Below are 27222 nucleotides of genomic sequence, written 5' to 3'. Positions count from 1 at the left end.
GGTACTCCAGCTTCCTCCACAGTCCAAAGACATCAAGAGGGACCAGGTTAATCCAGACTCTAAATTGACCGTAGGCGTGGCTGGGAGAGCCAATGGTTGTCTGTCTACATGTGTTGGCCCTGCCATGGACTGGTGACCCAACCAGGGTGAACCCCACTTCTCGCCCGAAGGCTGCTGGGACAGGCTCCACCCCACCCCACCCCCCCGCCATCCTTAACAGGATAAGAGGTAGAAAATGGATGGATGGAATTTCTAAAATATACAGTGATTTATCTTACAGCAGGTAATTTTGGTTTATAACTTCCATTCTCCACTTAAACACTGTCCAATCCAGAGTCCCATTGAAAAGAATTACAACAAATCAACTGTTAAGGAAATGACACAACAACAGAAGCAATTTATTGTCATCTACAGTGAATTGCTGATTACATTTCAGATGCACAGTCCTGTTGCTGATGTATGCAGTATAAAATCTATTCACTGGAGAGTCCCATCATTACACAGCAGCAGGTAATCCCTCATAGAACTGGGAACATCCAGTTTATTGACTGCTGAGTGGCACATGGCTCCTAAATGCAGGCGTAAAGTGCAGCGACAGAGATGCTGCAGAGAGCGGGGCTGCCCGCTCCGCTGGCGCACCAAGTCAAAGAAACACCGGTGCTCCTGAGACGAGGAGGACAAAATAAAAACTAGAGCATCAGTGAAGAAGAAGAAGAGATGCCATGTAGCGCTGGAGAGAGCTCACCTCATATGTCTTACTGCACAGAGAGTCCATCCACTCACAGGGAGGGACTGACGTGTAGGCGTTCAGCATTACCTCCAAGGTGGCCGGAGAGAGGACACACTGTTTCAGCATCTACACGGAGAAAATGTAGATTCACTGAGCAGCAAGTCCCGGCTGGATCTGTTCACCTGCCTGTCCTTCCCTTGCTCTTCACTGTCACACTCAAACAAAGGAATAACTGCCCCCCCCCGAATTATGATGACTGGAAATGAGCGAACGGCCAGATCCTGCATCTTTTTCTAATTTTGAGAGGAATGTTTTTGTGCATGGTCCTTGTCTCATGAGATAAATACACGACAGGAAACGCTCAGTTAATCCTAGTGTCTGAATGTGATGTCACCCACTTGAACCTCTGAATGTTCAATCAACGAAATATACCAAATGTTAATAAAAACAAAAACAACAATCAGCCTGGGATGAAGATTGGTCCCATGAGTCGATGTGTTCCTTCACGGCTCATGAAAAGCAACCTGGTATTTTCTGGCGTATTTCTTCTCTGAGAAGGAGACACGGTTGGCTGTTGTCCTTCATGCATCCCCTTTGGTTGTTTTGCATGTTTGAATTTCTTTCCTTTTCTGTTTTTCCCCCAGATTTATTACAGGGAACAAATATATTTTTGTTTCACATTTGAATGCTTTTTTTTTTTTTTGGAAGTATTTATAGGTTGGAGCAGCCTGTAGCACCACTACGATTAGATAATGATATACTTTATATTTGAAGATGTCCATGAACAGCTGACACTGGCTGGCGGCATTGGTTTTTTCTTTTCTCATTTATGCGATGAGTTTTTTTTTTTTTTCAGATATTGGGCAGACATCCACTGGGACTTGAGTGTGTACTGAAAATATTGGTGGTCAAAGGTCAAGGTCTCTGTGACTGCCGCAATGCAGTATTTCAAGTTTACCTTTAATAAACTACCAAAAGTATGCAGCAATTCAACTGCTTCCTTCACCCGAATTCTCAGACACCCTAGTCTGTACCACCACATTCTCTGAGTGAGGTTATTTTACCGAACCTTTGACGAGACAGGTTTGGCTCCGTGGTTCAGGAGGGCCCGGGCTATTGCCTCAGGTTGCTGGTCCGGGTAATCCTCCACCACCTTAGAGAACAGGCAGATTAGAGATTATCCTGCTGAAAACGCACTATTAAATCTGAACTTCTTTGCCGGCTGCCCACCAGCGTTTATGATCTGCTACCTGCAACAGGCAGTCCATGGGTGTGAATCCAGCAGAGTTGGGAACATCTGCTTTGGCTCCGTACTGCAACAGGATGTCCACAATCCTGGGGCTGCAGTTTGCACAGGCATTGTGCAGGGGGGTGTGCAGCTTCTTGCCTGCAGTTCGTGGGTCGGCTCCTGCATCCAGCAGTTTTTGAATCACACGCAGGTAGCGGCCCACCTCAGATGGCCTTTCAGCTCTGGAGCACGCAGCGTTCAGGGGGGTTTCTCCCTCTCGGTTTGTGGCGAACACGTCGGCTCCGTGGGAGAGGAAGAGTTCCACATGCTCCTCCAGACCTCGCAGAGCGGCCACGTGCAGGGGGGTCAGCCTTGACTCCTTGGTCCTCACGTTGGTCTCTGCACCACCTTCTAACAGCAGCACAGCACAACTGGAGGAAAATGCACACGCTCTTAATACGCAATGTGGCAGCACGACAATGTAAACCCATCCAGAAACTGTTACTGCCTTTGGAACCAGTTCCGCTCTGTCAGCTGTGTTGGTTTTTAAGGTGTCGATTACATTGAATGAACTCACAGATCAGTAAAATTAAAGATTCATACAACTGTTGAAGCAGAAACCCAACTATAGTTGCTCCTGTGGTGAAAGTGGACCTAATAAAGAACAGAATATTGACTCCTTTACCACTCACTGGAGCGACTGAGCAGAGGTGCAGAGGTGAAGAGGAGCGTGGCCGTCTGCTGTCAGCAGTTCAGGCTCTGCTCCATGTGAGAGCAGCAGCTGGACACACACAGCATGGCCACCGATACAAGCATCATGGAGGGCGGTGTTGCCTCCGGGGTCGTCGTTCACCTCGGCTCCACGGAAAAGCAGCTCCTCCACACAACCTGAGTGTCCTCTGCCAGCCGCCAGACGTAAGGCTGAAGTTTGTTTTACCTTGGAGCTCAGAGTCCACATGCCTGGCACAGGAATAAGGATGTTGTCATGGAAAAATTACAGCCATATCAGCGTTTGTGTAAGGTGACCACAAAGAAGACATACCCATCTCTGGAGCCCACACCATCTCCTCATGCACCGTCTCCATCAGGGCATTGACCATCGCAGGGTCCTTCAGCACTGCGTACACACCTTTCATGTCCCCACACATGAAGGTGTTGTGGATGGCTGTGTCTCTGCAGCAGACCTGTGGCGGAGGGGCCCGGACCTCCTGGAGCCGCTGCCGCCTGGGAGGTGCTGCTGCTGCTGCAGGCGGCCTGGGGGGCCTGGACAGAGGAGCCCTGCTCATGGCTCTCCTGTGGCTCAAGGCCCGCCGTGCATCCTCCCAATCCTGGAACTCCTGCTCCAGTCTCAGAGAGCGTAGTGAGGTAGATGTGAATGGGAATGTGTCCTTTGACATGGCACCTTAGCGTGAGCAAATGTAACAATTTATACAAACTATAAAGCAAAGCAACTTGATGTAATTTTCCTGTTTCATCAGAGCACCATAAATACATGAATCCTCTCAGAGTGTCAGGGAGGTTTAGCCTTTGAAGAACTAAGCAGACTGTTCAGAGGAATGTCAGCCCTCTGGTTTTACTCACCCGTCACTGGTGCAGTGAGTCACAGGGTCCAAGCACAGGTCACTTTAAAACTTTGACGTATAAAAGAAAACAACTTTCCCAACCGAAATCTCACTTGCTTCCTTTCATGATAACATTCTAAGCCGCAAAAGCCTCTGTCTTTGAGGACACAGTCACAAGATTCACAAAGACAAGCTCAGGCCTGCTTATTAATAGACTGGAATGTAAACTGATACTTGTATTTGCCACACACAAAAAACACCCACTAGATGGCAGTATTCAACCTACATTTCCCTTCCCAAAGCAGCCTGAACCAAAGAGCCGTGACATGTCAAGATGAACGCCAACCTCTCAGTGGTAAGAGCACGACGAAATGATGATTAATTATGCAAATGAATAAAATAGAGCTGCAAAAGCATCCCAGCGTGTATTTCCTGTTGAATTTTGACTAACTTATTAAGGTTTAATGCAAATGTGAGTGAGTCAACCAACTGAAGTAAGAACCTGACCGCAGTTTGATCTCCCCAGTTTTCAGAGTTATTGTTTAAAGCTCGTATTTTCTCACAAAAAATAAACTTTCTTCGTAAATGTTTGATATTTAAAGAATCCCTCACCAATGGTGCTCATTAATTTAACGTGAAACGCATGAAAACGCCGGTAAACGCGGCGTAGAAAGCGGTTTATGCGCGAAGGAGGGGAGACCTCTCGCCGTGCGTCTCGTTTTTTTTTAAAGAACTGACGTCATCACGCCCCGTTTGAACGTGAGGCGCGGAAGCAGGCGGCAGTGTTTGTGTTTGCCTTGGTGCGGCTGCTCAGCTCGTCAAATCACTCACCTGAAATTTAAAAAAACAAAACTTAATTTGTACTGCGTCACCGGATGACGCTCACTCACACTTCACCAAAGTGTCCCAAACTGATTTAATCGCGACGTCTCATGAGTGACATGGTGAGTAAACTTAGCTGAGCTAAGTAAGCTAACTTACATGCTAACAGCACTTATTTGATGAATGTCACGTGTTCAACAGCATCTGAGCGTTCTAGTTGTTGCTCGAGCTGTGAAAACCTCTCAGCGGCGTGTTCATGACTCTGTTGCAGACCTGTAAATTAAGCGGCCTGTTCAGCATTGGCGAGGACTTTGATGATGAGGTGATTTCCACGCACCTGATTCCAACTGCTACTTAACTGTCTGTCAGATCCCGTCCATAAACATAATGATGCTCCCTCTGCAACCCCCTCCCCTCCCCTCCCCTCCCACTCCCACGCTGTGCATGTGTTTCCCAGGACCTGCTCGGGACAGACTGGGCTGTGCGTTCGGCGTCTGGACCCGCTGATGTGGCAGCTGCCGCGTCATCTTGCGCCCTGCGTGCCTCCTCGGTGGCTCGCAGGGAGCCGCTGAAAAACTGCCTCCAGCAAACTGGAGAGAGATCAGCTGCTGTGTGTAATGGCAACGCATCAAGGAGCAGCACGCATGCTGCTGCTGGACAAACTGTTGCTCTGTGTTTGAGGCAGCTCTCCTCCACCGCTCTGGCCCCTCATCCCCCCATGGCGAATATCTCTCAGCCTCATTTGGCAGCGCTACAGAAGCCCTGTGCGACTCAGGATGATTTTGATGATTGGGATGTCGACCTGGCAGATCTGGATGAGTGCGACCGCCAGATGGGGCAGCCGCTTCAGCCTCCTGCTGCATCCATACCTGCACCTGTGGCCGAGCGTGTATCTTCAGCCAGAACTCTGCGTCCGCCAGCCTGTGGAGGGATTCAGAGCCAGAGAGAGCTCAGAACTACACATCAGTCATTTGGCACCTCTGCTCATACCATATCTCACTTGCAATCACCAAAACCCCGCCCCAACTCCCTGCCAGCATCTGCAAGGAATCCCGGCGTCTTCCCAGGTCTCACCGCAACGTCTCCGGTTCCGGGTCCTGTCTCCAGGACACTCACCAGACCTCAGCAGCCTCAGAGAACATGGTCGACGCCAGGACCCCCCCATCAATCCCGTAGCCTCTTTGAGACAGTTTCCCCAGCACCAAGCCCATCCTCTATGAACTCCCCCTCTTTGAGCCCACACCCCCTTCACACACCTGTCCTCACAAATCGCCTGGTGCAGCTGGTATCTGCTTCTAGTAAGGTCCCCAAGAGGAGACCTGGCCCTGGGACTCATCAGCCCAGGACCCGACGCTTCCCTGGTCCAGCTGGACTCCTGCCTCAGCAGGTCAGTTTCACTCAGAAATCCGATGCCTGTGTGTATTTGATTCCCCGTCCGTCGATCATTCATCGTCTTCATCAGAGCTCCTGACCTCCTGCCTCTCCCTGAATGTCTTTTAACAAAGACAGACTAAAAATTGCTGACGCACAGTAAACATATTGACTTTGACTTACTCAAATGATAGAGGATGTAGAGTTTCCTATTTCTGAGTTAATTTGTGCTTCCAACATGTCAAGTAAAACTGAGCACTTTTCTACTTTTACAGGCCTTTGCTCAAAAACATAGGTTTTCGTTTCGAGTTCATTCCAGTTTTCTGACTTTTCCAACTGCAGCCTCACTGTGGCCGATCACAGGCGCTGGAATGTAAAAGGGTTGCCAGTCTTTCAACCATTTGGTGACCCTCCCGCAGGGGCTTGAGCCCCGGGTTGAGAACCACTGGTCTGGTCTCTTTGGTTTGTCAACAGGTTGGAATGAAATGACCATGTTGGTTTTTACACACCTGGTGACTGAATTCTTCTCCCTCAGCCACAGGGTCAGAGCCTGGATGACATAGTTGTGTCTGTCCCTCAGACGCCTGCTCACAGCGTGGCGGCCCGCTCGCCAAGCCAGGTAATGACACGCTTCTGGAGACTCCACCGAACACTGATGTTGTCTCCCCTGAGTACTTGCCGTTGAATGTGCACGTACATTTGCTTTTTGACATCGGTGCTTTGCTGTGGTGTTTTCATAATGCATGGTACTGACATTTTTTGAGGCCACAAGATGTAACCTGTTCCCTCACTTAAGGTGTTTTGTATTTTTGACCAAATAATTCTCATAGTCAGCGTATTTTTAATCTCCTGATGCCCACAGTAATGCTGTCCTGTGTGTGCTCGCTCCAGAGCTCTGTTGTAGTTCCCTCACAGTAAACCTGTGAAACCCTGTGTGTGATATTTCAGTTCTCCAATCTCGAACAGCGACTCGAGTAACGGAGCAGCTGCGGATGCTCCAGTTGGTCGTGATGATCATCCTGGTGTGTGTGACTTTTTCCTTTTTTTTTTTTCAGGTCTCCAGCTCTCAGGTTGATGAAGAGGAGTTCAGCGGCGGTGCCTGGGCAGCGATGAAGGCTGAGACGGGATTGGACGAGAGAAACCCCTCGTGCTTCCTGCATTCCTACAGCGTGGTCATGGTGCTTCGCAAGGTCAGCTCTCGTTCCACGACACAAGCAAACAAAGAACGCACGACTTGAATCATTCTCCATGTCAGCGAAATTCAGCTGTTGCAGGAGCACTGGTATTAAGGTTAAGTTAGTAATTGTTAGTGAGTGTGTCTCTACTGGGGGTGTACTGGCTAATCAAAGTGATGACAGCACTGCGGCGGAGTGTTTGTAATTATGAACAGCCCAGTCACTCTGATGGAAGCTCCACTGGTCCTCTGCTTGCTCGCCGTGCGTCTGGAGGCCTCTGGCTAATAACTCAGCTTTGTCTTTGATTGGCAGGTGTGACCACAAGCATGTTGGTTTTCATAGTTGTCGTCACCAGCTCCACTTACAAGCACAGAGTCAAAGGCAGGATGCCAGCAGAAGCCAAGTTCACTTGTTTAACCCTTTCATCAAGGCAGCCGGGTTGGCTAAGGGCCTGCGCGACTGGCTGAGGGACCAGAACGGGCATTCGTTGAGAGAGAATTCTCCATGGGGCGTGATCGTGTCTCCCCGTCGCTGCATTAACCAGAAGTGAAAGCTAATTGGTAGAATATTCAAAATCTCATCCAATCCTGTTCTAAGTGATCTGCTAGAGTGCAGGAACTTGTCAAAAACCGTAATGACTGTTTGCTGCTATGAAGTGAGGTCAGGTTTATCCAGCTGCTCTCTGACCAGCAGGTGATATTCATCTGATTGTCTCCTCTACTGGCATGTTCCCCTAAAAATGGAATAAAATAACATGTTCGGGGCGGCAGCCCTCCCTCCATTATACCCTGGAGTGACTGCACAGCGAGCACCCAGACTGCGTGGATTCATAAGACGCCAAATTATGTTTACAGGAAATACGTGACCAGAAGTGGATACACAAGCTGGAATGTACGTGGTATTTTCCCGTTCTCCCCCCACAGGTTTTAAATGAAAGAAGTTTCCTTTTCTGGAGCACAGTTCAAGTCTTTCACAATCATCTAGATAAAAGAAATGTTCCTCAGTGGAAGACACGCTATTAAACAGTTCATCTCTCACTTCATAGAATAAAGGGGTTCGCAATTTCAATATCTCCCAAATCACACATCAGACATACTCTTCCTCAGAACATCGGACTCGGGGAGATCTGAGAATGACCCCAGACAGATGCTGAATCAGTTTGACTGAATGGGATTCAGCGGAGATGCAGTGAAGAAGCTGTTCTGTTTTCTGTCCTCCACCCAGGCTGCCCTGAAACAGCTGGCCAAGAACAAAGTGCCAAATATGGCTGTGCTGCTGAAAAGCATCATTCATACACACACTGATGCCAAGGCTGTATTCAAAGACCCAACAGGTATGTGGAACACACACACACACACACACAAAACACTTGCAAATTTCACCTCATCGTGTGGCTGAAAGAGCAGAGGCTCAAAATAATCAGAAAAAAAGGAGAGGAAAAATGAAGTGATGGAGGTGGGGGTGGGTGTGTTGGCTTCACTTTAGACTTTTGCTCAGTAAGAATGATTGATTGAGCTCCACATGGCACAAGAGCTGAGTTCAGCCATAGTAACACGCTTGATTACTCACACAGACATACATGTACACCCAGCCCACTTCACATCACGGCTGCAGGAAGCCTCCTTCCGCTCCGTCTAAATCCTTCACCTTCATGTCTGATGTACCTCTACGTGGAGCTGGTTGCCATGGCCCCCAGAGAGCAGCCACATGAGGTGCACTGATTATCAGCACTCAGGAATTGATGTTGTACTCAACACCGCCGGCCTTAAGTGCTTATTAGTGATGCAATTGCCATCGGTTGGTATCAGAAGTGGGTGGGAATTAAGTGCCTCTGACACCACTGGGAACCGTTCTGTTGCTAATGTTCCTTCCACCTGCAGGAGGGTTTGCAGGCTCATGTCAGCCCGCGGTGACTTTATACAGGCGGTGCAACAACAAGTTGATGAACAGAAAATGAAAAATTTAGAGAATTGCATGTCCAGCATGTGACACCTGTAGATTTCCCATTCTCCTCTCATTTCTATCATAACTTCAGGTTGGAGCAGCAGCTAGGAGCGTCACCATTCCGACTTAATTATAACAAGTGTTATCTTGACTTGGCGAGGACGAGACGCAAGCGTTCTGACTGCCGTCAGCGTGGGAGCCGCAGGGCTGACCTGAGGACGCTGACTAGAGCAGCAGCTGCACTTCACATTTATAGAATCTTGTAATTTTCTTTCATTGGACTACTGGTGCTACTCCCTCATAGAAATATATATATACACACACAGGTCCTTCTTTGGCGTATGTCACATTGTCACTACAGAGAATGTAAACACAATGCAACATTTTTCTATCATAAATCTGAATGTATAATAGTTTTTTGGGGGGGGGTTATAAATTCGGGGGTTTGCAGGGTTTCCCAAAGTGGGGGTCTGGACCGTCGTGTGTGTGTGTGTGTGTACGCTTCAACCACCATCGCGGATATTTGGGGGGGGGGGGGCTCATTTGGGACCCGCTGACCCGGAGTACCTACTTGTCTTTGAACTGACAGTCAGCGATCTGCTCTCATTGTTGTCTTGGTTGTGTGTGTGGGGCTGAAGGGGAGATTCAGGGGACTGTTCACCGGCGTCTCCTGGAGGAGCGAGTGGGAGAGCTGAAGGTCGGAGCCGTGCTGCTGCTTAAACAAGTACGATCATCAACAAGTACTGACTGGGATGATAACTGCAGTTTTAGAATGTTTAACTGAATCCAAAATACTTGACTTGTCTCTGCTGCTTCTCTGGTCAGGTGGGTGTGTTCTCCCCCTCCCATCGGAACCACTACCTTAACGTGACACCCAACAACCTGCTCAGGGTCTACTCCCCCGATGGAGTCAGTCTGCTGTCGTCTCCGCTCCCCCCTCTGGTCCAGGTGACCAACGGCACCGTTACACTCCAACAAACATGGAACCTGTCAACTGTCCTCAACCTTTTTATTTTCCATCTAGGGGGCGATGTTCTCAACACGCGCTCAAACTGTAACCGTCCCCCGAGAGCCTGTGTCTCAAATGCAGTTGATATTTGATGAGGAGGACGACGAAGGACAAAAGAGGAGCAAAGACCTCAGCGGCAGCGCCACCAGAAGCCCCCACGGGCCTGCTGAGAATTCGGCCCCTCAGGACCCAGGCTGGGACGCAGGTTTGTGTCGTCATACTCACAGCCATAATGAATTATTGTCATTCGTCCTGGTTTACTTGGTCAAATGAATTTTTCCTGCAAAACACCTGCCAGGTAAGATTTAGGTGAATCCAGTGACTCCTGTCCATTTTTTTTAACTACAACTAAAATCGGATGCACGTGAGAATTCACATTTCAGTCAGACTTAAATCGATCAACGTCCAGTTCAAACGCAATAATTTAAAAATGGTTTCAAACATGCAAGAGATGGCGAGCTCAGTGTTTTCCGCCATGTTCGCAGTTTATGTTACACAAAACACTGAAGCTTTTTCCTGGGTCAATGTTTCAATAGTCTGAAGAGAGGTGATTGTGCGAGGACGAGTCCTTGGAGAACTACATTTGTGGGTCAACGTTTCTTCCTCTACGACACTTGAATGGATGACAAGGAACGACTGCAACTTATCGATCGTAGTACGAGTAGCACTGACTGAAGATAGAACAGCCGAGTTAATCTCTTTCCACTGCCATCCATTCAACCGCTCAGGCTTGTGTAATGAGGTGGATGGAATGGCTGAAGCCACAATAATCTATAGAGTGCAAATGAACCGGACATCAAAATTGGAGCATTTTCATATTTGAGGTGTTGTGGTTCAGCACCACTACAGCACGGCTCTCCACGGCCAAAAGCTCTTGCACACCAGGACTTTTTCAACCTTTTTAATTCAGTGGTTCCTGAACTTTTCCATCTCAGGGCCAACTTTTAAGTCTCGAAATTTTGCGGCCCACCTCCCGCGGCTGTAGATTCGCCATCAGCGTCCCGTCTCTCTTTCCTTTTACGTCTCCCTGTGGCTCGCCAGCTCCGTCCTCACGCTCCAGTTTTAGGCATCAGCATCAAACGTAAACAAGTCAAGTGCGATGCGGCCCCGCTGCACGGTGGTCCGGCCCGCAACAACAACATTTCCCATCTCTCAATTGCTTGTCCCATGTCTAATACTTGAAGGGAAAAAAAAATATACCAAAAATAATATTTAAACATTTTAATAATAATAATAATGTTAATGAGTTTTAACGTTTACAACATTATTCTGTGTTGTTTTTTTAAAAAATATAATTACATTCATACTATTTTGGAAATTATTCAGCTGCCCACTTCCTATACCTTCAGGCCGCGGCCCACAGGTTGGGAATCACTGCTTTAGTTTAATCTCGCCGTCAGGAAGCAAAGATGGCTACCTGGAGCGCCGTGCTAATGACTGCTATTGTGAACCTCATGTCACATTAGTCTTTACCTGCCCAGCTGATTGAGAGTCACCAGTTTAATTGAGAGTGCCACGTTGTGTAAGCAGGTTGTTTTTTCCTCTTCTCCCAGTTCATTCTGAGTCACAAAGTAGATAGGAAGCAGAAGCCATGGAGGATTGTTTTCTAAGCACCATTGTTGTTTCTTATTTGACCCGTTCATCCTGGCAGATGAGTTCAGCCTCCTTTCATGTTGTCGCCTGTGTCTGTTTTGCAGATGATGACCTGGATGAACTCCTGGGGGAGCTACCGGAGGACACCTACTGCCTTTGATGGGACCGTTACATGAGCAGCGCTTTTGTACGACGTGACCTCCACCGACCCCTTGTTATTTCATAAAGAACAAACACACTATCCTCTCCTTTCCTCACCATCACTGACCTGTTCATGATTGACGAGAACAATCCCCTCCTGAAATCACTCTGCAAAAGCTCGCACCGTCGCTGAGGAACATTGTGAAAATTCAAATATGTTGCTAAAATGTTCCAGTAAATCAGTGTTCCAAAAAAAAACCAAACAAAAAAGACGAGAAAACTACAGACTTATTTCTTATTTCTGTCATTGTTGATTGATTTGTCACATCACTCCGACGTTACACGTGCCCAGTAATCACAAAGCCACAAAAATGAGCAGGGTTTAATTTCACGTCTCCTATTCGGGCGAAGGCTGTAATTAGTTTTGAGTGCGTTTGTGTGGATTAAGGTTGCAGTTGCTTCACTTTTAATTTGTTTTTAGTCAATGTTGCATTTTCCTTCAGTGACCTTGGTGTGCAAGAATAATCTACACAACATTGATTTGCTAATTATGCAAAAGGAAATTGAGGTGAGGCCTGGGTGTCGGCTGAGTTTTGTCCTTGTCCTCTATTTCTGCTGGCGTTGGAGTGGAGAAGCCCGACTTGTTTACCATGCATCAGGAGGTGTATGGGTCTTCTTCGGGCCAGGATATCAGGGAGCTAGTCTTTGAATCTCTTGTGGTTTTGCCAGACCAAAAAGTGTTTAGCCAGCTCAGTCTGAATCAGGGAGGAGTCGCACTGTGACCAACAAGCTCTTTGGGAGGCTTTCCCAGCAGGATGTGAGACCCAGATTCCCTCTCGCCTGCCTCACTGTAACAGATTCAGGTTAATCCTCTGCCTCTTTATTCTGTGAGCGACGCAGCAGTTGCAGCCCAAACAGCCTGGTTTGTGTTCAGGAGAGAGGAATGGGTTGATAAATTATGCAAATGGTTTGTTTAGTTACACTAAATATTTACAGAATACAGTACAAAGTATTTAGACAGTGACACTTTTAGTGGTTTCTCATGTTCCAGCAAGTCAGAATTGAAATTAACTGGTGAGTGAAAGAGGACGAGAGCTGAGTGAGATGTTTCCGTCCGTAGTAGGTCTGCGGTAATTCAGGGATTAGTCCGGCAAATGAAAATCCACCGCCGACTGAACAATCAGTCTGGTTCTCTGGAGACGATATGCATCAAATGATGATCCACATCTACACAGCTGGGGGCGGCATGGCTCAGAGGTAGAGTGGCCGTCTAGCAACCGAAGAGTTGCTGGTTCGATCCTCACTTCCCCCGGTGACCAAGTCCAAGAAGCCTTTAGCAAGATACTGAGCTCCTAATAGCTCTGCGATGCACTGGCGACCTGTCAAGGGTGAACCCCCCTCCCATGACCCTTAGCGGATAAATGGTATAGAAAACGCGTGGACGGATGGATCTACACAGCAAGGCAAACTCGTGAGGATTCACATGAAATAAACTGAGATAAACTTAAACAAATGAGCTTTGATCAGTAGAGGAAGCGTGCAGGCTCAGGAAGATCCACATGAACCTGGTAATGTGCTGTGACTCAAACCAAAGAATCATTCAATGGAATTGTTTTCTCTTTCTTTACACTATTAAGTAGATTGAACACACACATGTTACTTTATGACAAATCCTTATGCATTCATAACAATCCAACAAGGTGTCTGTAGTCAGGACTTCACCTCCATTGCTGGGATAATAACCTCCGTCTCCTCAGCCTACAGTCGTCTCCTCATACCTCCAGGGAAAGACCACTAAAACAAAGAAAGACAACGGTGTGTGTTTCACATCTCATCATAGCTTTGTTTCCTTTTCTTCCACTGTTTTGGTCTCTCTCTGTTTTTTTCCCACGTGATTTTCTGCTTTTGTTATTTATGAGTCTTTGGGTTTCAGACTGTTGGGTGAACAGGTCGCTGGGCACACTGGGAAAGTCAGTCCTCCATATTTCAAATTTTAGACAAAACGGTTGGTCAATTAATCATGAGAATAACTGGCAGATTTTAGATAATCATTAGCGGCATCTATTTTTGTTTTTGTTTTTTTTTTGACAGTTAATATATTGTCTCATATCATTGCTGTTTCTCCCAAAAGACTATTGTCAGGAACAGGAATTTAAAAAAGAGTGGCACAATGTTGAACTCCAGGATGAATTGAAAAGGTTTTGACGGTTTGGTGACTTGTGATTGCGCAAAAAAAAAAAAAAAAAAGGTTCTTTCCACATCTCAATGACTTTCGCGCTCACGATGATGTCAAAGTTCCATGCAAATGTCGAAGTGCATGACGCAAATGATGACGTTTAATACCTGGGCAGCTTCAACGTGACATCATAAACGTTAAGAAAAAAACATTTTTTTCTGGCGTCTCAGTGAGTGTTTTATTTATTTAGTTTGTTTTATTGAATTCCCTTCAAGTCAGCACCACATAAAATAAGGCTGAACAGTGATAACAAGTCAGTCAGAATCACAATATGGCCAAAGACCGCATTGCAATATTTCTTAAAGGCTCACTGTGTGTCACAATATCAATTGAAATCAAAACATAATGAAGAAAACATAATTTCTGTTTGATACGGTAAAAAACAACACCATAAATTTAACACTTTTCAAGAGTGACTTGTCATAGCATCCATTTAGTTGATTAAACTCAAGACTAAAGATACTAAATAAGCTTTTTTTAAAAAAAAAAAAATCTAATACCCATTAAACTGAACTTAGTTTTTTCAAATTAGTGTACACGGTTTTATTCACCTTCCAATCGAAACCATGTTTCAGTAGCTGTCAACACTCAATGCAGTTTGATTTTTTTTTTTTTTTTCTGCAACTGCAGCCCTAGTTTTCTGTATATTATGAATCTGAACAAGCGGGGATGTGAACTGCAACTGCAACCATGAGGTGGTACTTCTAGTTTTTAGTCGCTGGACGTACTGGTGATGAAAGGAGCAATGAGAACTGTAAGTGCTGTGTCATCCACACTGAGGAAAGAGGAATTCTCTCCCCCTCCTATCAGGCCCTGCAGATAGCAGTTTTCTGGTCCAGATCTCTAGATTTGTCCTCACTACCGCAAAACAATAGAAAGTAATTCACGGTGCTCACGGCGATGAAAAATGACATTTAAAAATAATAAGAGTACGTGCCTCTGGTCGGGTGTTGTAAATACTGGTCCGGAATGAGAATGAGCTTTTTTATTTTTTTTATTATTTATTTTTTTGTATTTGCGCTGTACTATCATGTAAAATTGAACAAAGCCAGCGCTCGTATGTATTTTTTCATTTCAAATCCGTTGCACTGCAGCTCAGAATCAAAACCACACAACGTGCTTGCCTGAATAATTCATGTTATATAATTAATTAATGCCTACTGAGTAGATCAGTGGTTCACCACAACTGTTCTTTAAACTAGCTGAACATGTGACCTCTGCTTGTCCGTCACTTGGGTCATTATTTCTGCTCAGGTTGTTTTCTGAGAAGAATATTCAGAGAAAATCAGGGAAAATAACCCTTATTTTTAAACACCCCCCCCACACACACACACACACACACACACACACACACACACACACACACCCTGCCTTATTATCCTGCTGGCAACCCTTCAGATTCCTGTTCAGACCACTTGGGAGGCTCGTGACCTGCAGGATAGGAACCACTGCACTAAATGTTTTGAGATAATAAGGGGGGGGGGGGGGGGGAGAGAAATACTGTAAAGTTTTACGCCCCCAGGTCTCCGAGGATCCTTCAGATGAAAATTTTTTACAACTCCAGTCCACACATAGGTTATTAAATGAGGGTTGTCAAGTTAAAGAGATGGGAGCTACTGCAGAATGTATTGATAATGTCCATGTACATGTTACATTAATCTTAATACCAGCAGGGGGAGGCATTTAACTCCCTCCTCAGCAGTTAAGGTCCTAATGGGCGTCATTAGTCAAGTTCATGAGTTTATGAGAGCATATAGACATCCAGCGCCCAGTTACGTCCTCCTGATAAAGCTCCTAATTGGAGGGGAACTTAATTTAACCAGAGCACGGCTGTTTAAAACTGTCCGTCTTTGTCTGGATGGATGTGGGTGGGTGGGTGAATGGGTGGGTGGGTGCAGACGGTGTTGCTTCTTATCTGCACATCTACCAATTAAGGCCTTCACAGAAGAGCGGCCTGGGTCCAGCAAGTCTGCAGCTATAGCTTGCTCGCTAAAATCATTTGCCCTTCAACTTCAATCGTCTCTTGCCAGAGGTAATATAATCAAGGGAGTCCAGTCTACCCGACTTTGGTACTTGCATATCCTAATTATCTCCCGGTAAGAGCTTATTATTTTTCAAAATCCATTAAGATAGTCAGAAAGTGTAATTACTCTCGCAGTCTCTCCATGCATATACTATTAGAGGTGCCTACTGACCCAAAAAAAAATCAAGAAAAAGATTTTCTTTTAAAAATATTCTCATTTAACTTTGATTTAGAGTCCCTGAAGGAAGTAGAAATCTCTCATTTCCAATGTAAAGTAATGTTAACTATGGAAGCCCTTTCCCGCCGGTGAACAAAAAGATGAAAGTAGACATGATAATAATAATATTTCCCATGGTACAGCATAACTGTGAGTTAGACGAGTCAAAATATGGGATTTTAGTCGGAACTATAACATGTAAAGTCTAAACTATGTTAGGAAAAAAGTCATGATCGTGAGGCACAAAGTTACTAATAAGAAAAATCTGCAAAATTGATCAGTTTCACAACACCAAATGAGGGAATATTTCCGGGAAGACTGGGATCCATCCACCTCAATCCAGAGATTTACAGACTCTTAAGAAGAAAGAGCACTGGCACTGTGCAGGCATTTTACTGGTTTTACTGGCTGCCTCTGAACTTCAAAAGATCCCCGGCTCTCAAGTTAACAAGGACAAATACGGTTTTATCGAGCAGCAGAAGACATCAACTCAGATACTGTTGCATATTACTGACTGTTGCACTCGGCTTTTTTTTTTTCTTTTTAGCATTAATGGCTTGCAAATTAAAAAATTAGAGGAGAAACTTTAATAATCCTGTGGATGGAAAGTTGGCTGCATGGATAAAGGCAGAGAAGATTGCCAAAGCAAAGGCTGCGTTTTCAGCCCTGGAGATGGTTTAATCCCTGAAAAACTCTGCTCATTACCTTGGTGGAAAAAGGGGAGATTTGCTTAATTAAGTTATGAGGAAACTTGCGAACCTTGCAGCTGTCTGAGAGCAGGAGATATTTCATGTGGGACAAAGATCGACTTGCAGTGTGTTTGCGTGTGTTTGACACAGAGATAAAAATAAGAAATTATCCTCCAACTTCGGTTATCTTTGATATATGTGTTGTTGTTGCAGACTGATGAACTTGGCTTGGAGGACGTACTCACACGTGTAAGAGTAGAGAGGGCCGCATCCTGAATACAAACACCACCAGTAAATAAAAAGCCACTACCATCAGAGATTCGTTGAAGTTAATATGACCAGATGAATGTTTAAATTGTAGGGAAATTAACCCATGAATCTATGATCATACGTTTTAAACATTTATCTGGTCGGTTGACCCCAACAGATCCGTAGCCTCGGGAAAGTTTCAGGTTGATTTGAAGCTATGCTGACACACTACAGCAAAAATCTTTCAAAAACAAACCAACTACCTACCAGCAGCCATAGACGATAAATCGTTTGCTTCAGTAAAAGTACAAATACATAGTGTGGAATTATTCAACTAACGAGTAAAATTCTTGAATTCAACAGAATATTTAGGTGAAAGCACAACCATGGTGTTAGCAAAGTTGACTGCAGCTTGTTGAAATTGCTACGTGGCCCCGTATTCAGTCGTTCAACCATCTTAACAATGATGATGTATCATGTCAACGGTTTTTATGTGAAGCTCCTCATAGCTTAAACTTAGCCTCCTAGCTAGCATTTTACATGCTTATAAGTAAGCTTAAAACACACGACTTGATCCAACATTGCAGGGATGGACCGAGCTGGATGAGGTGATGATCGATTACAGGAAACGAAAACAACACCTCGTCTTTTGAGAGGCTGGAAAAAGAACGATTGTTTATTGCAAAAAATAAAATAAAAAAGCCTCCAGGGTTTCAGACTGATACATTTAGCACCTCAAGTATATAAATATCAGGCATCACTATGTGGAACGTGTTCTAGCATGCAGCCCTCCAAGCTCTGATAAAAGACGGTACAGATGTTCATACTTGTTCATGCAGCGATTCAAACAGCTCTTTACGCAGCTATATACGGTAAACGTGTTCTATTTTTTGATTCACAGCACCTTTCTCCCATAATGGCACTCAGTGCCATTTAATATTCTTGCACAAATTTGTATGCTGATGGCGGAGGAAGCCTGCCTCTGCTCCAGGGGTTGGGGATCAAACATGTAACCCTCCAATCACGAGAGTCACAGAATCATTACAGTCTGGATGGATCGATTTATTTATCGTTGCGTTTTTAAAGGATATTTTCACCTTTAGTAGTTCTTGTATCAATATTAACTCATCGAACATCCTCTTGGCTTATGAAAGGGTGTTCTGATTAATTGTTAAAATAAAAGATAAATGAGTAATATATATGTATAATTATAAAAAAAAAATCAGACCACAGTGGCAACGTACTTATAAAAAAGAGGATAAATCGAGGAAAAAAAAACAAGGGAAACAAAGTTGCTGTGTAAATATTGTTCATTAAGCCTTGACTCAAACTTGCTGCAACCAGGAAGTCTCACTGTGCAAGAGTGGTTAGACAGTGAAGGCGTTAAAGTGAGGAGCTTCTCAAGCTCCAGGGGAAACGTGACGTCTCTGGTTCACCTGACACGCATGAAGCTGAGAAGTTCAGTATCAAGGTCTTATGATTAAATTACATAACTAAAATTTGTCTTTTTAAAAAAAAAATTGTTGTTGGTCAGGAGGGGGCACTGTAGATTAGTTGTTGTTATGTGCTGGAAAATCTCGTGATATTATGGGTGCCAGGAAAATGGCCGCCGGAAAGCCCGCCCTTATTTGTACATGGGAGGAAGTAGAACCCGTCTGAGTTAGCGAATTAAAAAATATCCATAAATTTATCCGGTGACTGTAGTGAGTTTTACCCGCTGCTGCTACTCAACTTTGCGTTTAACATGGTACCAGGAGGACCAGGTGAGTAAATGTACTTCGAACCCCTCATTGTTCCACTCGGTCGGTGAGGAGGAAGCTGAGGAGGAAGCGTCGGTTAGGTCGACGCTCACGCTCGTGCGGCTTCCTTACTGTGGACCCGATATACCGGTTTCAAATTTACAAACAGTGAGAAGACGGTTTAAACAGTTAAATAGTATAAAACGAGATGTGCAAATTTATTTAAAAATGATGGATAAAAGTATCATAAATACAAGTATAAAATATCAATTTGGAAACGCAGTGCTACCAGACGGTGACGCTGTTGGACGGGTTTGGTCTGTAGCTAGTGCCCATTTTTTTAAAAGTTTTATTTTAAATGTTTTTTTTTTAATGTCTGCTTATTCTACATTTTAAATGAATTTCTGTGTTTATACTCCTCGAGGTGAGATATTTTTTATTATCCTGCATATTCTGTCCCTCCCCCCCCCCCCCCAAAACTGTGCAAATAAATAAACTCGGTAGTAGGAGGTGGTCTGTCTTTCCCCTCAGATTTCGATATAAAATATTTATCTAACGTAGTTCGCTCCAACATGATATCAATTTTCGTGGACGTCCTGAGATTATACAACAGAATATATATTTGTACATATGCATGTCTATATTTACATATAGACATGCATATGTATCACACATATGGGTGTGTATAGTCCAGTTTTTGTCAGCCTGCTGATCTCCAGTCAGTCTAAAGACAAACATCAGCTGTTTTATCCTTGTTTTACCTCCTTTTATAACTCCAAAATGCTTTTATTTTTTCACTTCCTCTTTTTCTCATTAAAAGCGTCAAATTCAGTGTTTCACTGTGTTTGACACGTGTGATTATTTCCTTTGCGTCTCTCTTTCTGCTCCTTGTCTGATGTACTTCCCTCTCAGTGACATCGCCCTGCTGCCGTGTGACCACACTTTTCCTCGCCCCCTCTTTTTTTTTTTTAGTTTTCGTGTCTTATTTTTGTTTTCACCCCTCCCTTCCACCTACATCCTCCTGCCGCTGCTCCTCCGTCTCTACTTCTGCTTCACTTCCCATGACACCCACCCCACTCCCCGATCAACCATCCACCACTGTTTACCCCCCCCCCCTCCTCCACACCTCCTTGCGTTTTGCATCCGTCCATCCATCCATCACTCTGTTCTGGGGGTGATGAGATGGGGAAATATGAAAGGCTGCAAGACAAATGGGAGTGAAGGTATAGCGGCGTCGGCCCAGGAGGGAGGAAACATCTTCAAGACTTTGCTGTGGAGAGATCAAGCGAGGAGAGCATCCCCCCTCCTCCTCCTCCCCTGCCCCTCTTTCTTTCTCCCCCCTCTTTCCCTCTCTCTCTCCCTCTCTCTCTCCCTCTCTCTCTTTCACTGTGCGGGCATGTGTGTTGGTGTGTGCGTCTCCCGTCTCTCCCGGCTCCACTGTTGTTAGGCGCTGCCACAGATGAGCTGGGAAGAGGAGGGAAGGCGGATGTGTCTGGCCAGAGGAAGACGGGAGTTTGGATCGGCATGCGAGACTAAGAAGCAGCTCTGATCATCAACGGCTCTCCCTCCCTCTCCCTCTCTCGCGCTCTCTCTCGCTCTCTCCCTTACTCACTCACTCACTCACTCACTCACTCACTCTCATTCTGTCTCTCTCACACACAAACACACGTGCGCTCTCTTAGACTCGCACACACTGGCGCCTGCTGGATGTCTTCTCGCTAGGCTGAAGAGAGAGGTGCTTAGGCTTGTCATTAGTTGGGAGTATACGGGAGATCCTGGGAAGCTTTGGACGTGTGTGTTTCAAACTGTGCATTAGAGAGTTGCTGCGTGCGCACGTGTGTGTGTGTGCGTGTGTTTGTGTGCTTGCGCCTGCCCGTGTGTGTGTTTGAATTGAGATGAGTCGGCATGGTAAATACACAGAGACAGCTTTGATTGGCTTGCGGTTTAAGTGACTCTCACCTCTCGCCTGGGTGACACACAAACCTAACCTCGGGGATTTTTATCAATGAAATAGAGCAGTCACAAAGGGCGACAGAGGATGAGTGGTGGCAGTTTAGGATTTAGAGTGTGTGTTTGTGTGTGGGGGGTGGAGAAGGTGCCACAGGCAGGCTGGCAGCGTCAGTGACTCTCAGCTCAAGGGAGTGATTGATATTGGAGGTGGAGGGGAGCGGGATGCCCTGCAGAAGCATCTTTCTCTCTCTCGCACTCGTCTTATATTCACTTACCCCTTATTAATCTGTCATTTTTTATGTGCATATCAGTGTCTCTGCTTCCTCCTCCACATTTTTTTTTTTTACTCTGTGGTTTTCTCCCCCTTCTCTCTCCTGCTTAATTCATGTGGTCCGATTGACTATGGGATGTATGGCATGTAGTGATGATTCCTCTCTGTCTGTGTAGGTGTGAGTGCACCGGGGGCTCCCTGGCTGAGGGCCACGAGGGCTGATGATGGATTTAAAAGAGAGCTGTGGCAGTCAGGGGAGTCAGGAGAGCTCCAGCCTTCATCCTACCTCCTGGCAGGCCTTCGCTCACACCAGCACGCTGCATGGCCTGCGTTTCGTCTTCCCTTATGGTCAACCTACTGCACGCCGCTTACTCTGGGCTACGGCGCTGCTTGCCTGCCTCGGACTTTTGGCACTGGAGAGTGCAGAGCGCCTGGCCTATTTCCTCTCCTACCCACACGTGACCAGTGTGGATGCCGTAGTGTCGAGCAGCCTGGTTTTCCCTGCTGTGACCATTTGTAACCTCAATGCTTACCGCTTCAGCCGCCTCACACGTAACGACCTATACCACGCCGGAGAGCTGCTGGCTCTGCTGGATGTGCACCTGACAATCCCCCAGCCACATTTGGCTGAGCCTGATGTACTGGCTTTCCTGCAGGAGAAAGCCAACTTCACCGCTTACAGGCCCAAGGCGTTCAGCATGAAGGAGTTCATCGAGAGGGTCGGCCATGACCTGAAAGAGATGATGCTCTACTGCCGCTACCAAGGCCAGGAGTGCAGCCACACAGACTTCAAAACCGTAAGTCCACTCATGTCTGCTTCGAAATGTCAGCTGTGGTATGGGATCAGTTTGGGTCAGAGCTCTGAAGCCCTCAAGCTTCCAGCGTCCTCTGCTGCTGAGGTGTTTCGGTTGCGTGTCCTGAGACTTGCAAGATTTTTCTCTGCCGGTAAAATGACTTGATTTATGCTGATAGCTGCTCTTTTCCTCTCACACTGCTAAGCTGGGAGTCTTCCTGCTGGGTTGTGTCCTTGAGACTGGCTGTGCAGCTCTGCTTTTGCAGCTTTGTTCTGTAAATATATTCTCTGCTGTTGCCTTTTTGTTGTCCCATGTCTTCAAGTAATAGCGTTGTACCTACTGGCATGTATAGTGATGCAACAGGTGCAAGGTAACTGTTTCATCTTGGGCTATGGAATAATAGAAGGATGTAGCAGCGATTTGACAAGTTTGGACCGTTTCTAGCATTATTTTCTCCCTGGAATTGGATTTTTGTTAGCGTAGCAGCCTGCTATTGTATGCCATACTGTACTGTATGTGAACATGCTGTAGCTTTGTTGGTGAAATGCTGTGTTTTTATATCCACTAAAAAGACTGAAACACGAATCATTTGAAGCCTTTTTTTCCAACAAGTTTTCAACTTTTTTTGCAGCTCAAAACGAGCAAGTACACACATTATTCTGAACGCCCACTTGTTGCATACTCGGCTTCCCTCCGGCTGATTGTTAATAATGTCTACCAGTGTGTAGGTGAAGAGCCCTCTGGGTATGTGAATACTAGAAAATATTGCTTTAAATTTGCAGTCTTTGAATAAAATGGGTCTGTCATTTTTGCGGTCATGATCTAAGATGTCTTTTTAAAAAGTTGTGAGGGTTTTTGTCAATGTTGTTTCAAAGGAGAACACGACCAGTGTATGTGAGGTTTATCTCACCACAAATCATTCCGTAATCATTTTGGATGCATTATTCTGCTGTTCTATTATTAACACCTATTGGCAGACTCTTGAGTTGTGTAATCCATCTCAGTGACCACCACCAACACATTATTTTTGTTGGTCTGGCATTATTATTATCGCCTGGCAATGCAGTTTAAGAGCAGATTGATTTAGAAAAGTCTCCACTTCATTACCTCATCATGATTATGTGAGACTATGGCAAGGATTGGGGTTCCTTTGCATTTTAATGAATCTTCGGTCAAGTCCACTAATCACATTTTTAATACCTTCAATTCTCTGATCAAATCTAATTCAATTTAGCTTTCCATTGTTGTGAGTAACTGATTTATTTTACTTTTCTTGAGTTTCTTGATTCGCATACTTATCAAGATAATAGGTCTAAATAAGTTCCTCTTGTTTTGTTGTTTATGGCTTTTGGCATACTGCTTATATTGCTTCTATGTGTATATTAGTGCCTCCCTCTGGATTTGGGGGGAGGGGGGCAGTGCACAAATGCTGCACATACAACACAAATACATTGCAGTTAGCCTGCACATCCCCCCCCTCAAATGGTGCATTTACGCTCCTCATATGCTGCACAAATGCTCGAGCACTGTATAACTGTGAATGCTGTCAGGATGTTCCTTCAAGAGATAAGAGACTCTCTTTGTAATCCGTTTCTATTTCTTAAAAAAGGTGCGTAACATAACACGCTATTAGAAATGTGGTTGTTGGTGGCAGTACCACTGAAATTCCAGTGTCTCTAATTTAAACTTGGATGGAAATAGCATATACTTTTTTAATTCAATCAGCAGTAGTAGTTATAGTGTATTCTTCTTAACGTCTTGCTTTCACTAGGAGATGTAAGTTTGACAACAGCCAATGTTATTATTTTATTCCCTTAACTCTTGCCAAAAACCTGGCTCATAGCACCTGTTAGTAATGGACTAACCCTAACTGGAACGTCAGCAGTTTGGTTGAGCGGTCACTTTCATGATCCTTCAGGTTCAACATACACAGTCTCGACTCCAGTAGTAGTCATGAAGTGTTATAATAGTAGTTGCTGTAGATCAGCGCAGTAGAACTCTGTGAGACCTTTAAACGTACTCTGAAATCCTGATTTGACCTAAAGTATTGACAGCTGACCTGGAGATAATGTCCGCCGGTAAATGAGATGTACAGCACAGGCTAGAACTGCCTTCTATTACTAGGTAAATTACTCTTTGCTATGAAAAAGAGCCACCCTTTAATTAGCAGCCTGCCTTTCCATTTAAAGCTACAGCACACATTGTAGCTGATATGTATGAATGAGATCTTCTTTTTGTTTAAAAATGACCAGTGATGCATGCACAAATAAAACAATGGCACTGCCTCTTGGATCTGATCTGCTTTGATGAGCTCTTCATTTCATAAGGAGTAGACTGATGTCATTAATAGATCACATCGGCAGCATAATTGCTCCACAGCTTTGTGTAATCTAATAAATTAAAGCTCTTGAGTGTGTATCGGATACTGTTGTGGTGATGTGTTCATGTGCTGTTCTGAGAGCTACTCAGAGTTTAGTGCTCTTAGTGCACTTGACCAACGGGGTGTCACCCATTTGTTCTGTGGACTCTTGTTTTAAAGCCATGTGTTTTTGTCCCTCACCGTCTTAGCTGTTTCCAACTGGAGGAGAGTGGTGAGCTGGTGAGGAGTGACTCCACACTTTCCATCAAGGGCGAATGAGGCTGATTTACTCATAGACTTCTATACAATCAGGACATGTATAGCGCGTGGTTAGATGGCATTTTAAGGCAGTGAGCACCGAAAGACATGGCATGGAATGTATGCAGAAAAGTGCATTCTTCCTCTTGCGCAATTGCACTTTTCTGACTTGATTCAAGGGAAGAGTGTGAGTTTCATGCAAAAACATGAGTTGATGTGCTGGTAGATGTTGGTGATGCATTCTAGTACCTGCTAGCTTGGATAAAGCATGGTATCTGCATTAGGGCTGAACAATTTTATCAATTCGGCAATATATATCGATATGTTGTTTCCCCAGGGAGTATCGATTTTTCAGCCGTGAGTATCGATACGTTAAGCCGTGTCCCGCACTTTGCAGGAAGAGCAGTTCTGTCTGCCAGCCGCTAGTGTCGCTGTAGAGCATTTCTAGTTACCCAGACGCCAACGGCTTTCTCATCAGGTTAGAGCTGAGAGATTAAGGAGAATGGCGGCGAGCCTAAATCCAGCGCCTGCATGCTTAGAAGCAGATGTGTGGGCGCATTTTGGGTTCAAAACAAAAAGGAAAGCGACCATTTAGACTAAAGTATGGCGGTTTATGAGCTGTCACACAAACGTTAAGTACTCTGGAAAAACCACCAACCTGCGAGCCCTCCTAAAACGTCGTCACCCGGACAAGGTAATGCTAACTGAGACCGAGCCCAAGAAGCTGCGGCGCGACCCCAAACGACCCACGCTGGACAGTGACGGACTCCGTCGCCTACTTTATTTGTCAGGATATGAGACCTCATCTGGTGGTGGAAAACACCGGCTTTAGGCGCATGGTGAACGCGATGGAGCCCCGCTATGCTATTGTCACCTGCAAATTGAATTATTGGCTGCCATGGTTTATTTTTAGTTAACCTGGTGGCTAGACCGGCTCGTAGCTGCCTCATACATTCAGTATCAAGCTAAAAAAGCTGCCAAAGAAGGCCACTGGCTGCCCTTTAACTCTCCATTGTTCACTTAAATTATCAAAAGCTTGTAAGCTACAGTTTGCACTCAGTTTCAAAAAATGAAACAAATTTTCTCTCCACAGCTTTGATTCATTTTGTCCAGCATTTGCAAGCTGCCAGTCAGAGCCGTATAATGTGTAACTGACGCTTTCAGTTCAATTAATTCAATCCCGTCAATGGAACACTCACAAGACGTCACGAAAATCACTTTGTCCCTTTAAAATCTATCAGAAAATGATGTAAGTGTATTGAATTGTATCGTGAGCTGAATATTGTGATATTTATCGTATCCTGTATTTTAGTGTATCTCCACAGCCCTATCTGCACTTTCTTGGGCTTTCACTTCTGTAGTCCCTTTCCTTTGGTCCAGATCAGTGGAAGAGCCTCTTTGTTCATTTTTCATTTTGTCCACTTCATGTTCACACTGTACTGTGTGAAAAGAAAACTAATGCCAAGTATTCTTACAGGTTGTCCTTGGACTATTTTTGAGGGGAAATTACTTTCTGTCAGTCACATTGTCCTGAACAATAATAAGCTATCCAGCGGCTATTGCACAGATGCATGAATAAGATAAACTTCTATAAAGGGAGCAGTGCTGTGAGCAAGTTGCCAAAAGCAGCCTTTCTTTTACCTCTTTAGTTCACCCTCTTCCAGAAGTGTAGATAACATTGTAGCTCAGGCCACATTTTTCTGTACAAGCTTGACACTGAACATAATTTTTAAAGGTCTGTCCGAACCTGAACCAGTCTGTCGATTACTTTTGCCAGGTGTCCGCACTTGCTAGGTGCCTGCATCAGTTAGTTTATTATCACCAAACATATAGAAACACCAAAAACACAAAGTTTTACAATAAACGCCCCATATTCAGCTACATGTATTGTAATGCTTGGATGGGTTGATCTGTTTTCAGATGAAAATATATCGATTGGGCTTGTTTGGGTCAGACTGGGACACATCGGCTTGGTTAGCCAAAGTTCTTTTTGTAAAAATAAGAAATGACGGACCCACATTGTCTGTGTGATTCTTACATGACGAGACATGAATACAACACGGCATGAACAGTCACGGGTTTAATACATTCAACATTAAATGAACATGCACAACATATGTTGTTTTTTATGGACTCGACCGGCTGCTGTTAATACTGCACTCGCCATCATATTGCCATCTGTCTTCTTTTTGCAACCAGTGGAGCCCCCCTGCTGGCTTTTAGGAAAAATGCTGGCTGTCCTGCATTGGCTTCACTTCTTAGTTGTAAATATTCTTTTATACAGCCTGCGATGGTAATTGGTCGCTAATTTGTAGTGATACATCACATGTTGACGATGTAGAGACACATTGCCTCAGATTGATGGCTCCTCTCTGATTCTCGCTGCAGTGAGCAGCAGTAAAGCTCCAAGTCAGCCGTCCCCTGATGTCTGCCAGGGAACATGTGATTTTCATAATTTTATTCTGTGAAATCCTCAGGGACTAAAAGTGAAGATAGCCTGGAAACTCTCTGCTTGACTCTCCTTAGTGACCATCTTGCGTGTTGTGTGACACGCCTTTGACCTCCAGCTGAGTTCAAAGATAATCATGTTGACGGCGAGGCTACTAGAAGGCACTGTCATCTTCTTTGCCCTCAGCCTGTTGCAGCCAACACTGCTCCTGCTTCTGACTTCTCCTCCTTGCTGTCGACTCGCTCCGTCTCTTCTCTCTCGTACTGAAGCAACACACCTTCATATCTGAGGGAGGGAACACACGCCACACTCACACACACACACACACACACACTAGGTTCCCAAAAATAGAAAAGATCATGTATGAATGCACAAAGAAAAATATTCACATCCATGAATGAGCGCACGCGCGC

General features: G+C 45.1%; 3 protein-coding genes across 12 annotated transcripts in view; 2 read left to right on the top strand and 1 right to left on the bottom strand.

Moving 5' to 3' along the window:
- Nucleotides 1-383: 383 nt before the first annotated feature.
- asb16 (ankyrin repeat and SOCS box containing 16) lies at nucleotides 384-4654 on the bottom strand. 5 transcript variants are annotated; one of them, XM_086185467.1, is made up of 8 exons: nucleotides 4502-4632; nucleotides 3540-4351; nucleotides 3001-3305; nucleotides 2651-2918; nucleotides 1981-2389; nucleotides 1800-1883; nucleotides 746-856; nucleotides 384-663 (listed from the first exon to the last, which is right to left on the bottom strand). In XM_086185467.1, the coding sequence occupies exons 3-8, from the start codon at nucleotides 3242-3244 to the stop codon at nucleotides 478-480; spliced, it is 1302 nt and encodes a 433-aa protein (XP_086041593.1). In that variant the 5' UTR covers nucleotides 3245-3305; nucleotides 3540-4351; nucleotides 4502-4632; the 3' UTR covers nucleotides 384-477. The 5 variants fall into 5 exon arrangements, with proteins under 5 accessions (XP_086041593.1, XP_086041594.1, XP_086041590.1 ...); XM_086185468.1 differs by having other exon boundaries at nucleotides 3001-3295; XM_086185464.1 differs by having other exon boundaries at nucleotides 3001-3360; nucleotides 4502-4631.
- On the top strand, nucleotides 4263-13939 carry hrob (homologous recombination factor with OB-fold). Of its 2 annotated transcripts, none has more exons than XM_086185463.1 (10): nucleotides 4263-4464; nucleotides 4614-4664; nucleotides 4800-5729; nucleotides 6249-6332; nucleotides 6769-6903; nucleotides 8113-8221; nucleotides 9471-9556; nucleotides 9658-9741; nucleotides 9857-10046; nucleotides 11539-13939. In XM_086185463.1, the coding sequence occupies exons 1-10, from the start codon at nucleotides 4453-4455 to the stop codon at nucleotides 11592-11594; spliced, it is 1737 nt and encodes a 578-aa protein (XP_086041589.1). In that variant the 5' UTR covers nucleotides 4263-4452; the 3' UTR covers nucleotides 11595-13939. The 2 variants fall into 2 exon arrangements, with proteins under 2 accessions (XP_086041589.1, XP_086041588.1); XM_086185462.1 differs by having other exon boundaries at nucleotides 4264-4464; nucleotides 9658-9780; nucleotides 11539-13934.
- Nucleotides 13940-18364: 4425 nt separating this feature from the next.
- The window catches only part of asic2 (acid-sensing (proton-gated) ion channel 2), a 317689-nt gene continuing 308831 nt past the window's right edge, over nucleotides 18365-27222 (top strand). Inside the window, exons 1-2 of one of the 5 annotated variants that reach the window (XM_086184151.1) lie at nucleotides 18365-18460; nucleotides 21126-21746. In XM_086184151.1, the coding sequence (XP_086040277.1) occupies nucleotides 21171-21746 (576 nt within the window). In that variant the 5' untranslated portion in view covers nucleotides 18365-18460; nucleotides 21126-21170. Of the gene's footprint in view, nucleotides 18461-18633; nucleotides 18753-18935; nucleotides 19046-19081; nucleotides 19153-20078; nucleotides 20464-21125; nucleotides 21747-27222 lie in introns of those variants that run through there. The other 4 variants (XM_086184149.1, XM_086184152.1, XM_086184153.1 and 1 more) reach the window with 4 other exon arrangements.

This window comes from Aulostomus chinensis, chromosome 18 (assembly GCF_037954235.1).
Source record: "Aulostomus chinensis isolate RoL2024-O1b breed Wild chromosome 18, RoL_Achi_v1.0, whole genome shotgun sequence".
NCBI classification, from domain to species: domain Eukaryota; kingdom Metazoa; phylum Chordata; class Actinopteri; order Syngnathiformes; family Aulostomidae; genus Aulostomus; species Aulostomus chinensis.
This window is presented reverse-complemented; position numbering and strand designations above follow the sequence as displayed.

What these genes read in the sequence shown, in the direction of transcription:
- asb16 (XM_086185466.1), bottom strand. Translation starts at nt 3,355, where the DNA reads ATGTCAAAGGACACATTCCCATTCACATCTACCTCACTACGCTCTCTG. An exon ending in ACCTCTGCTCAGTCGCTCCA is followed by an intron (nt 2,390 to 2,650) that starts GTGAGTGGTAAA and finishes ATTTTCCTCCAG; the next exon opens with TTGTGCTGTGCTGCTGTTAG. An exon ending in CCATGGACTGCCTGTTGCAG is followed by an intron (nt 1,884 to 1,980) that starts GTAGCAGATCAT and finishes CTGTTCTCTAAG; the next exon opens with GTGGTGGAGGATTACCCGGA.
- hrob (XM_086185462.1), top strand. An exon ending in CTGGACTCCTGCCTCAGCAG is followed by an intron (nt 5,730 to 6,248) that starts GTCAGTTTCACT and finishes CTTCTCCCTCAG; the next exon opens with CCACAGGGTCAGAGCCTGGA. An exon ending in CGGCCCGCTCGCCAAGCCAG is followed by an intron (nt 6,333 to 6,768) that starts GTAATGACACGC and finishes TTTTTTTTTCAG; the next exon opens with GTCTCCAGCTCTCAGGTTGA.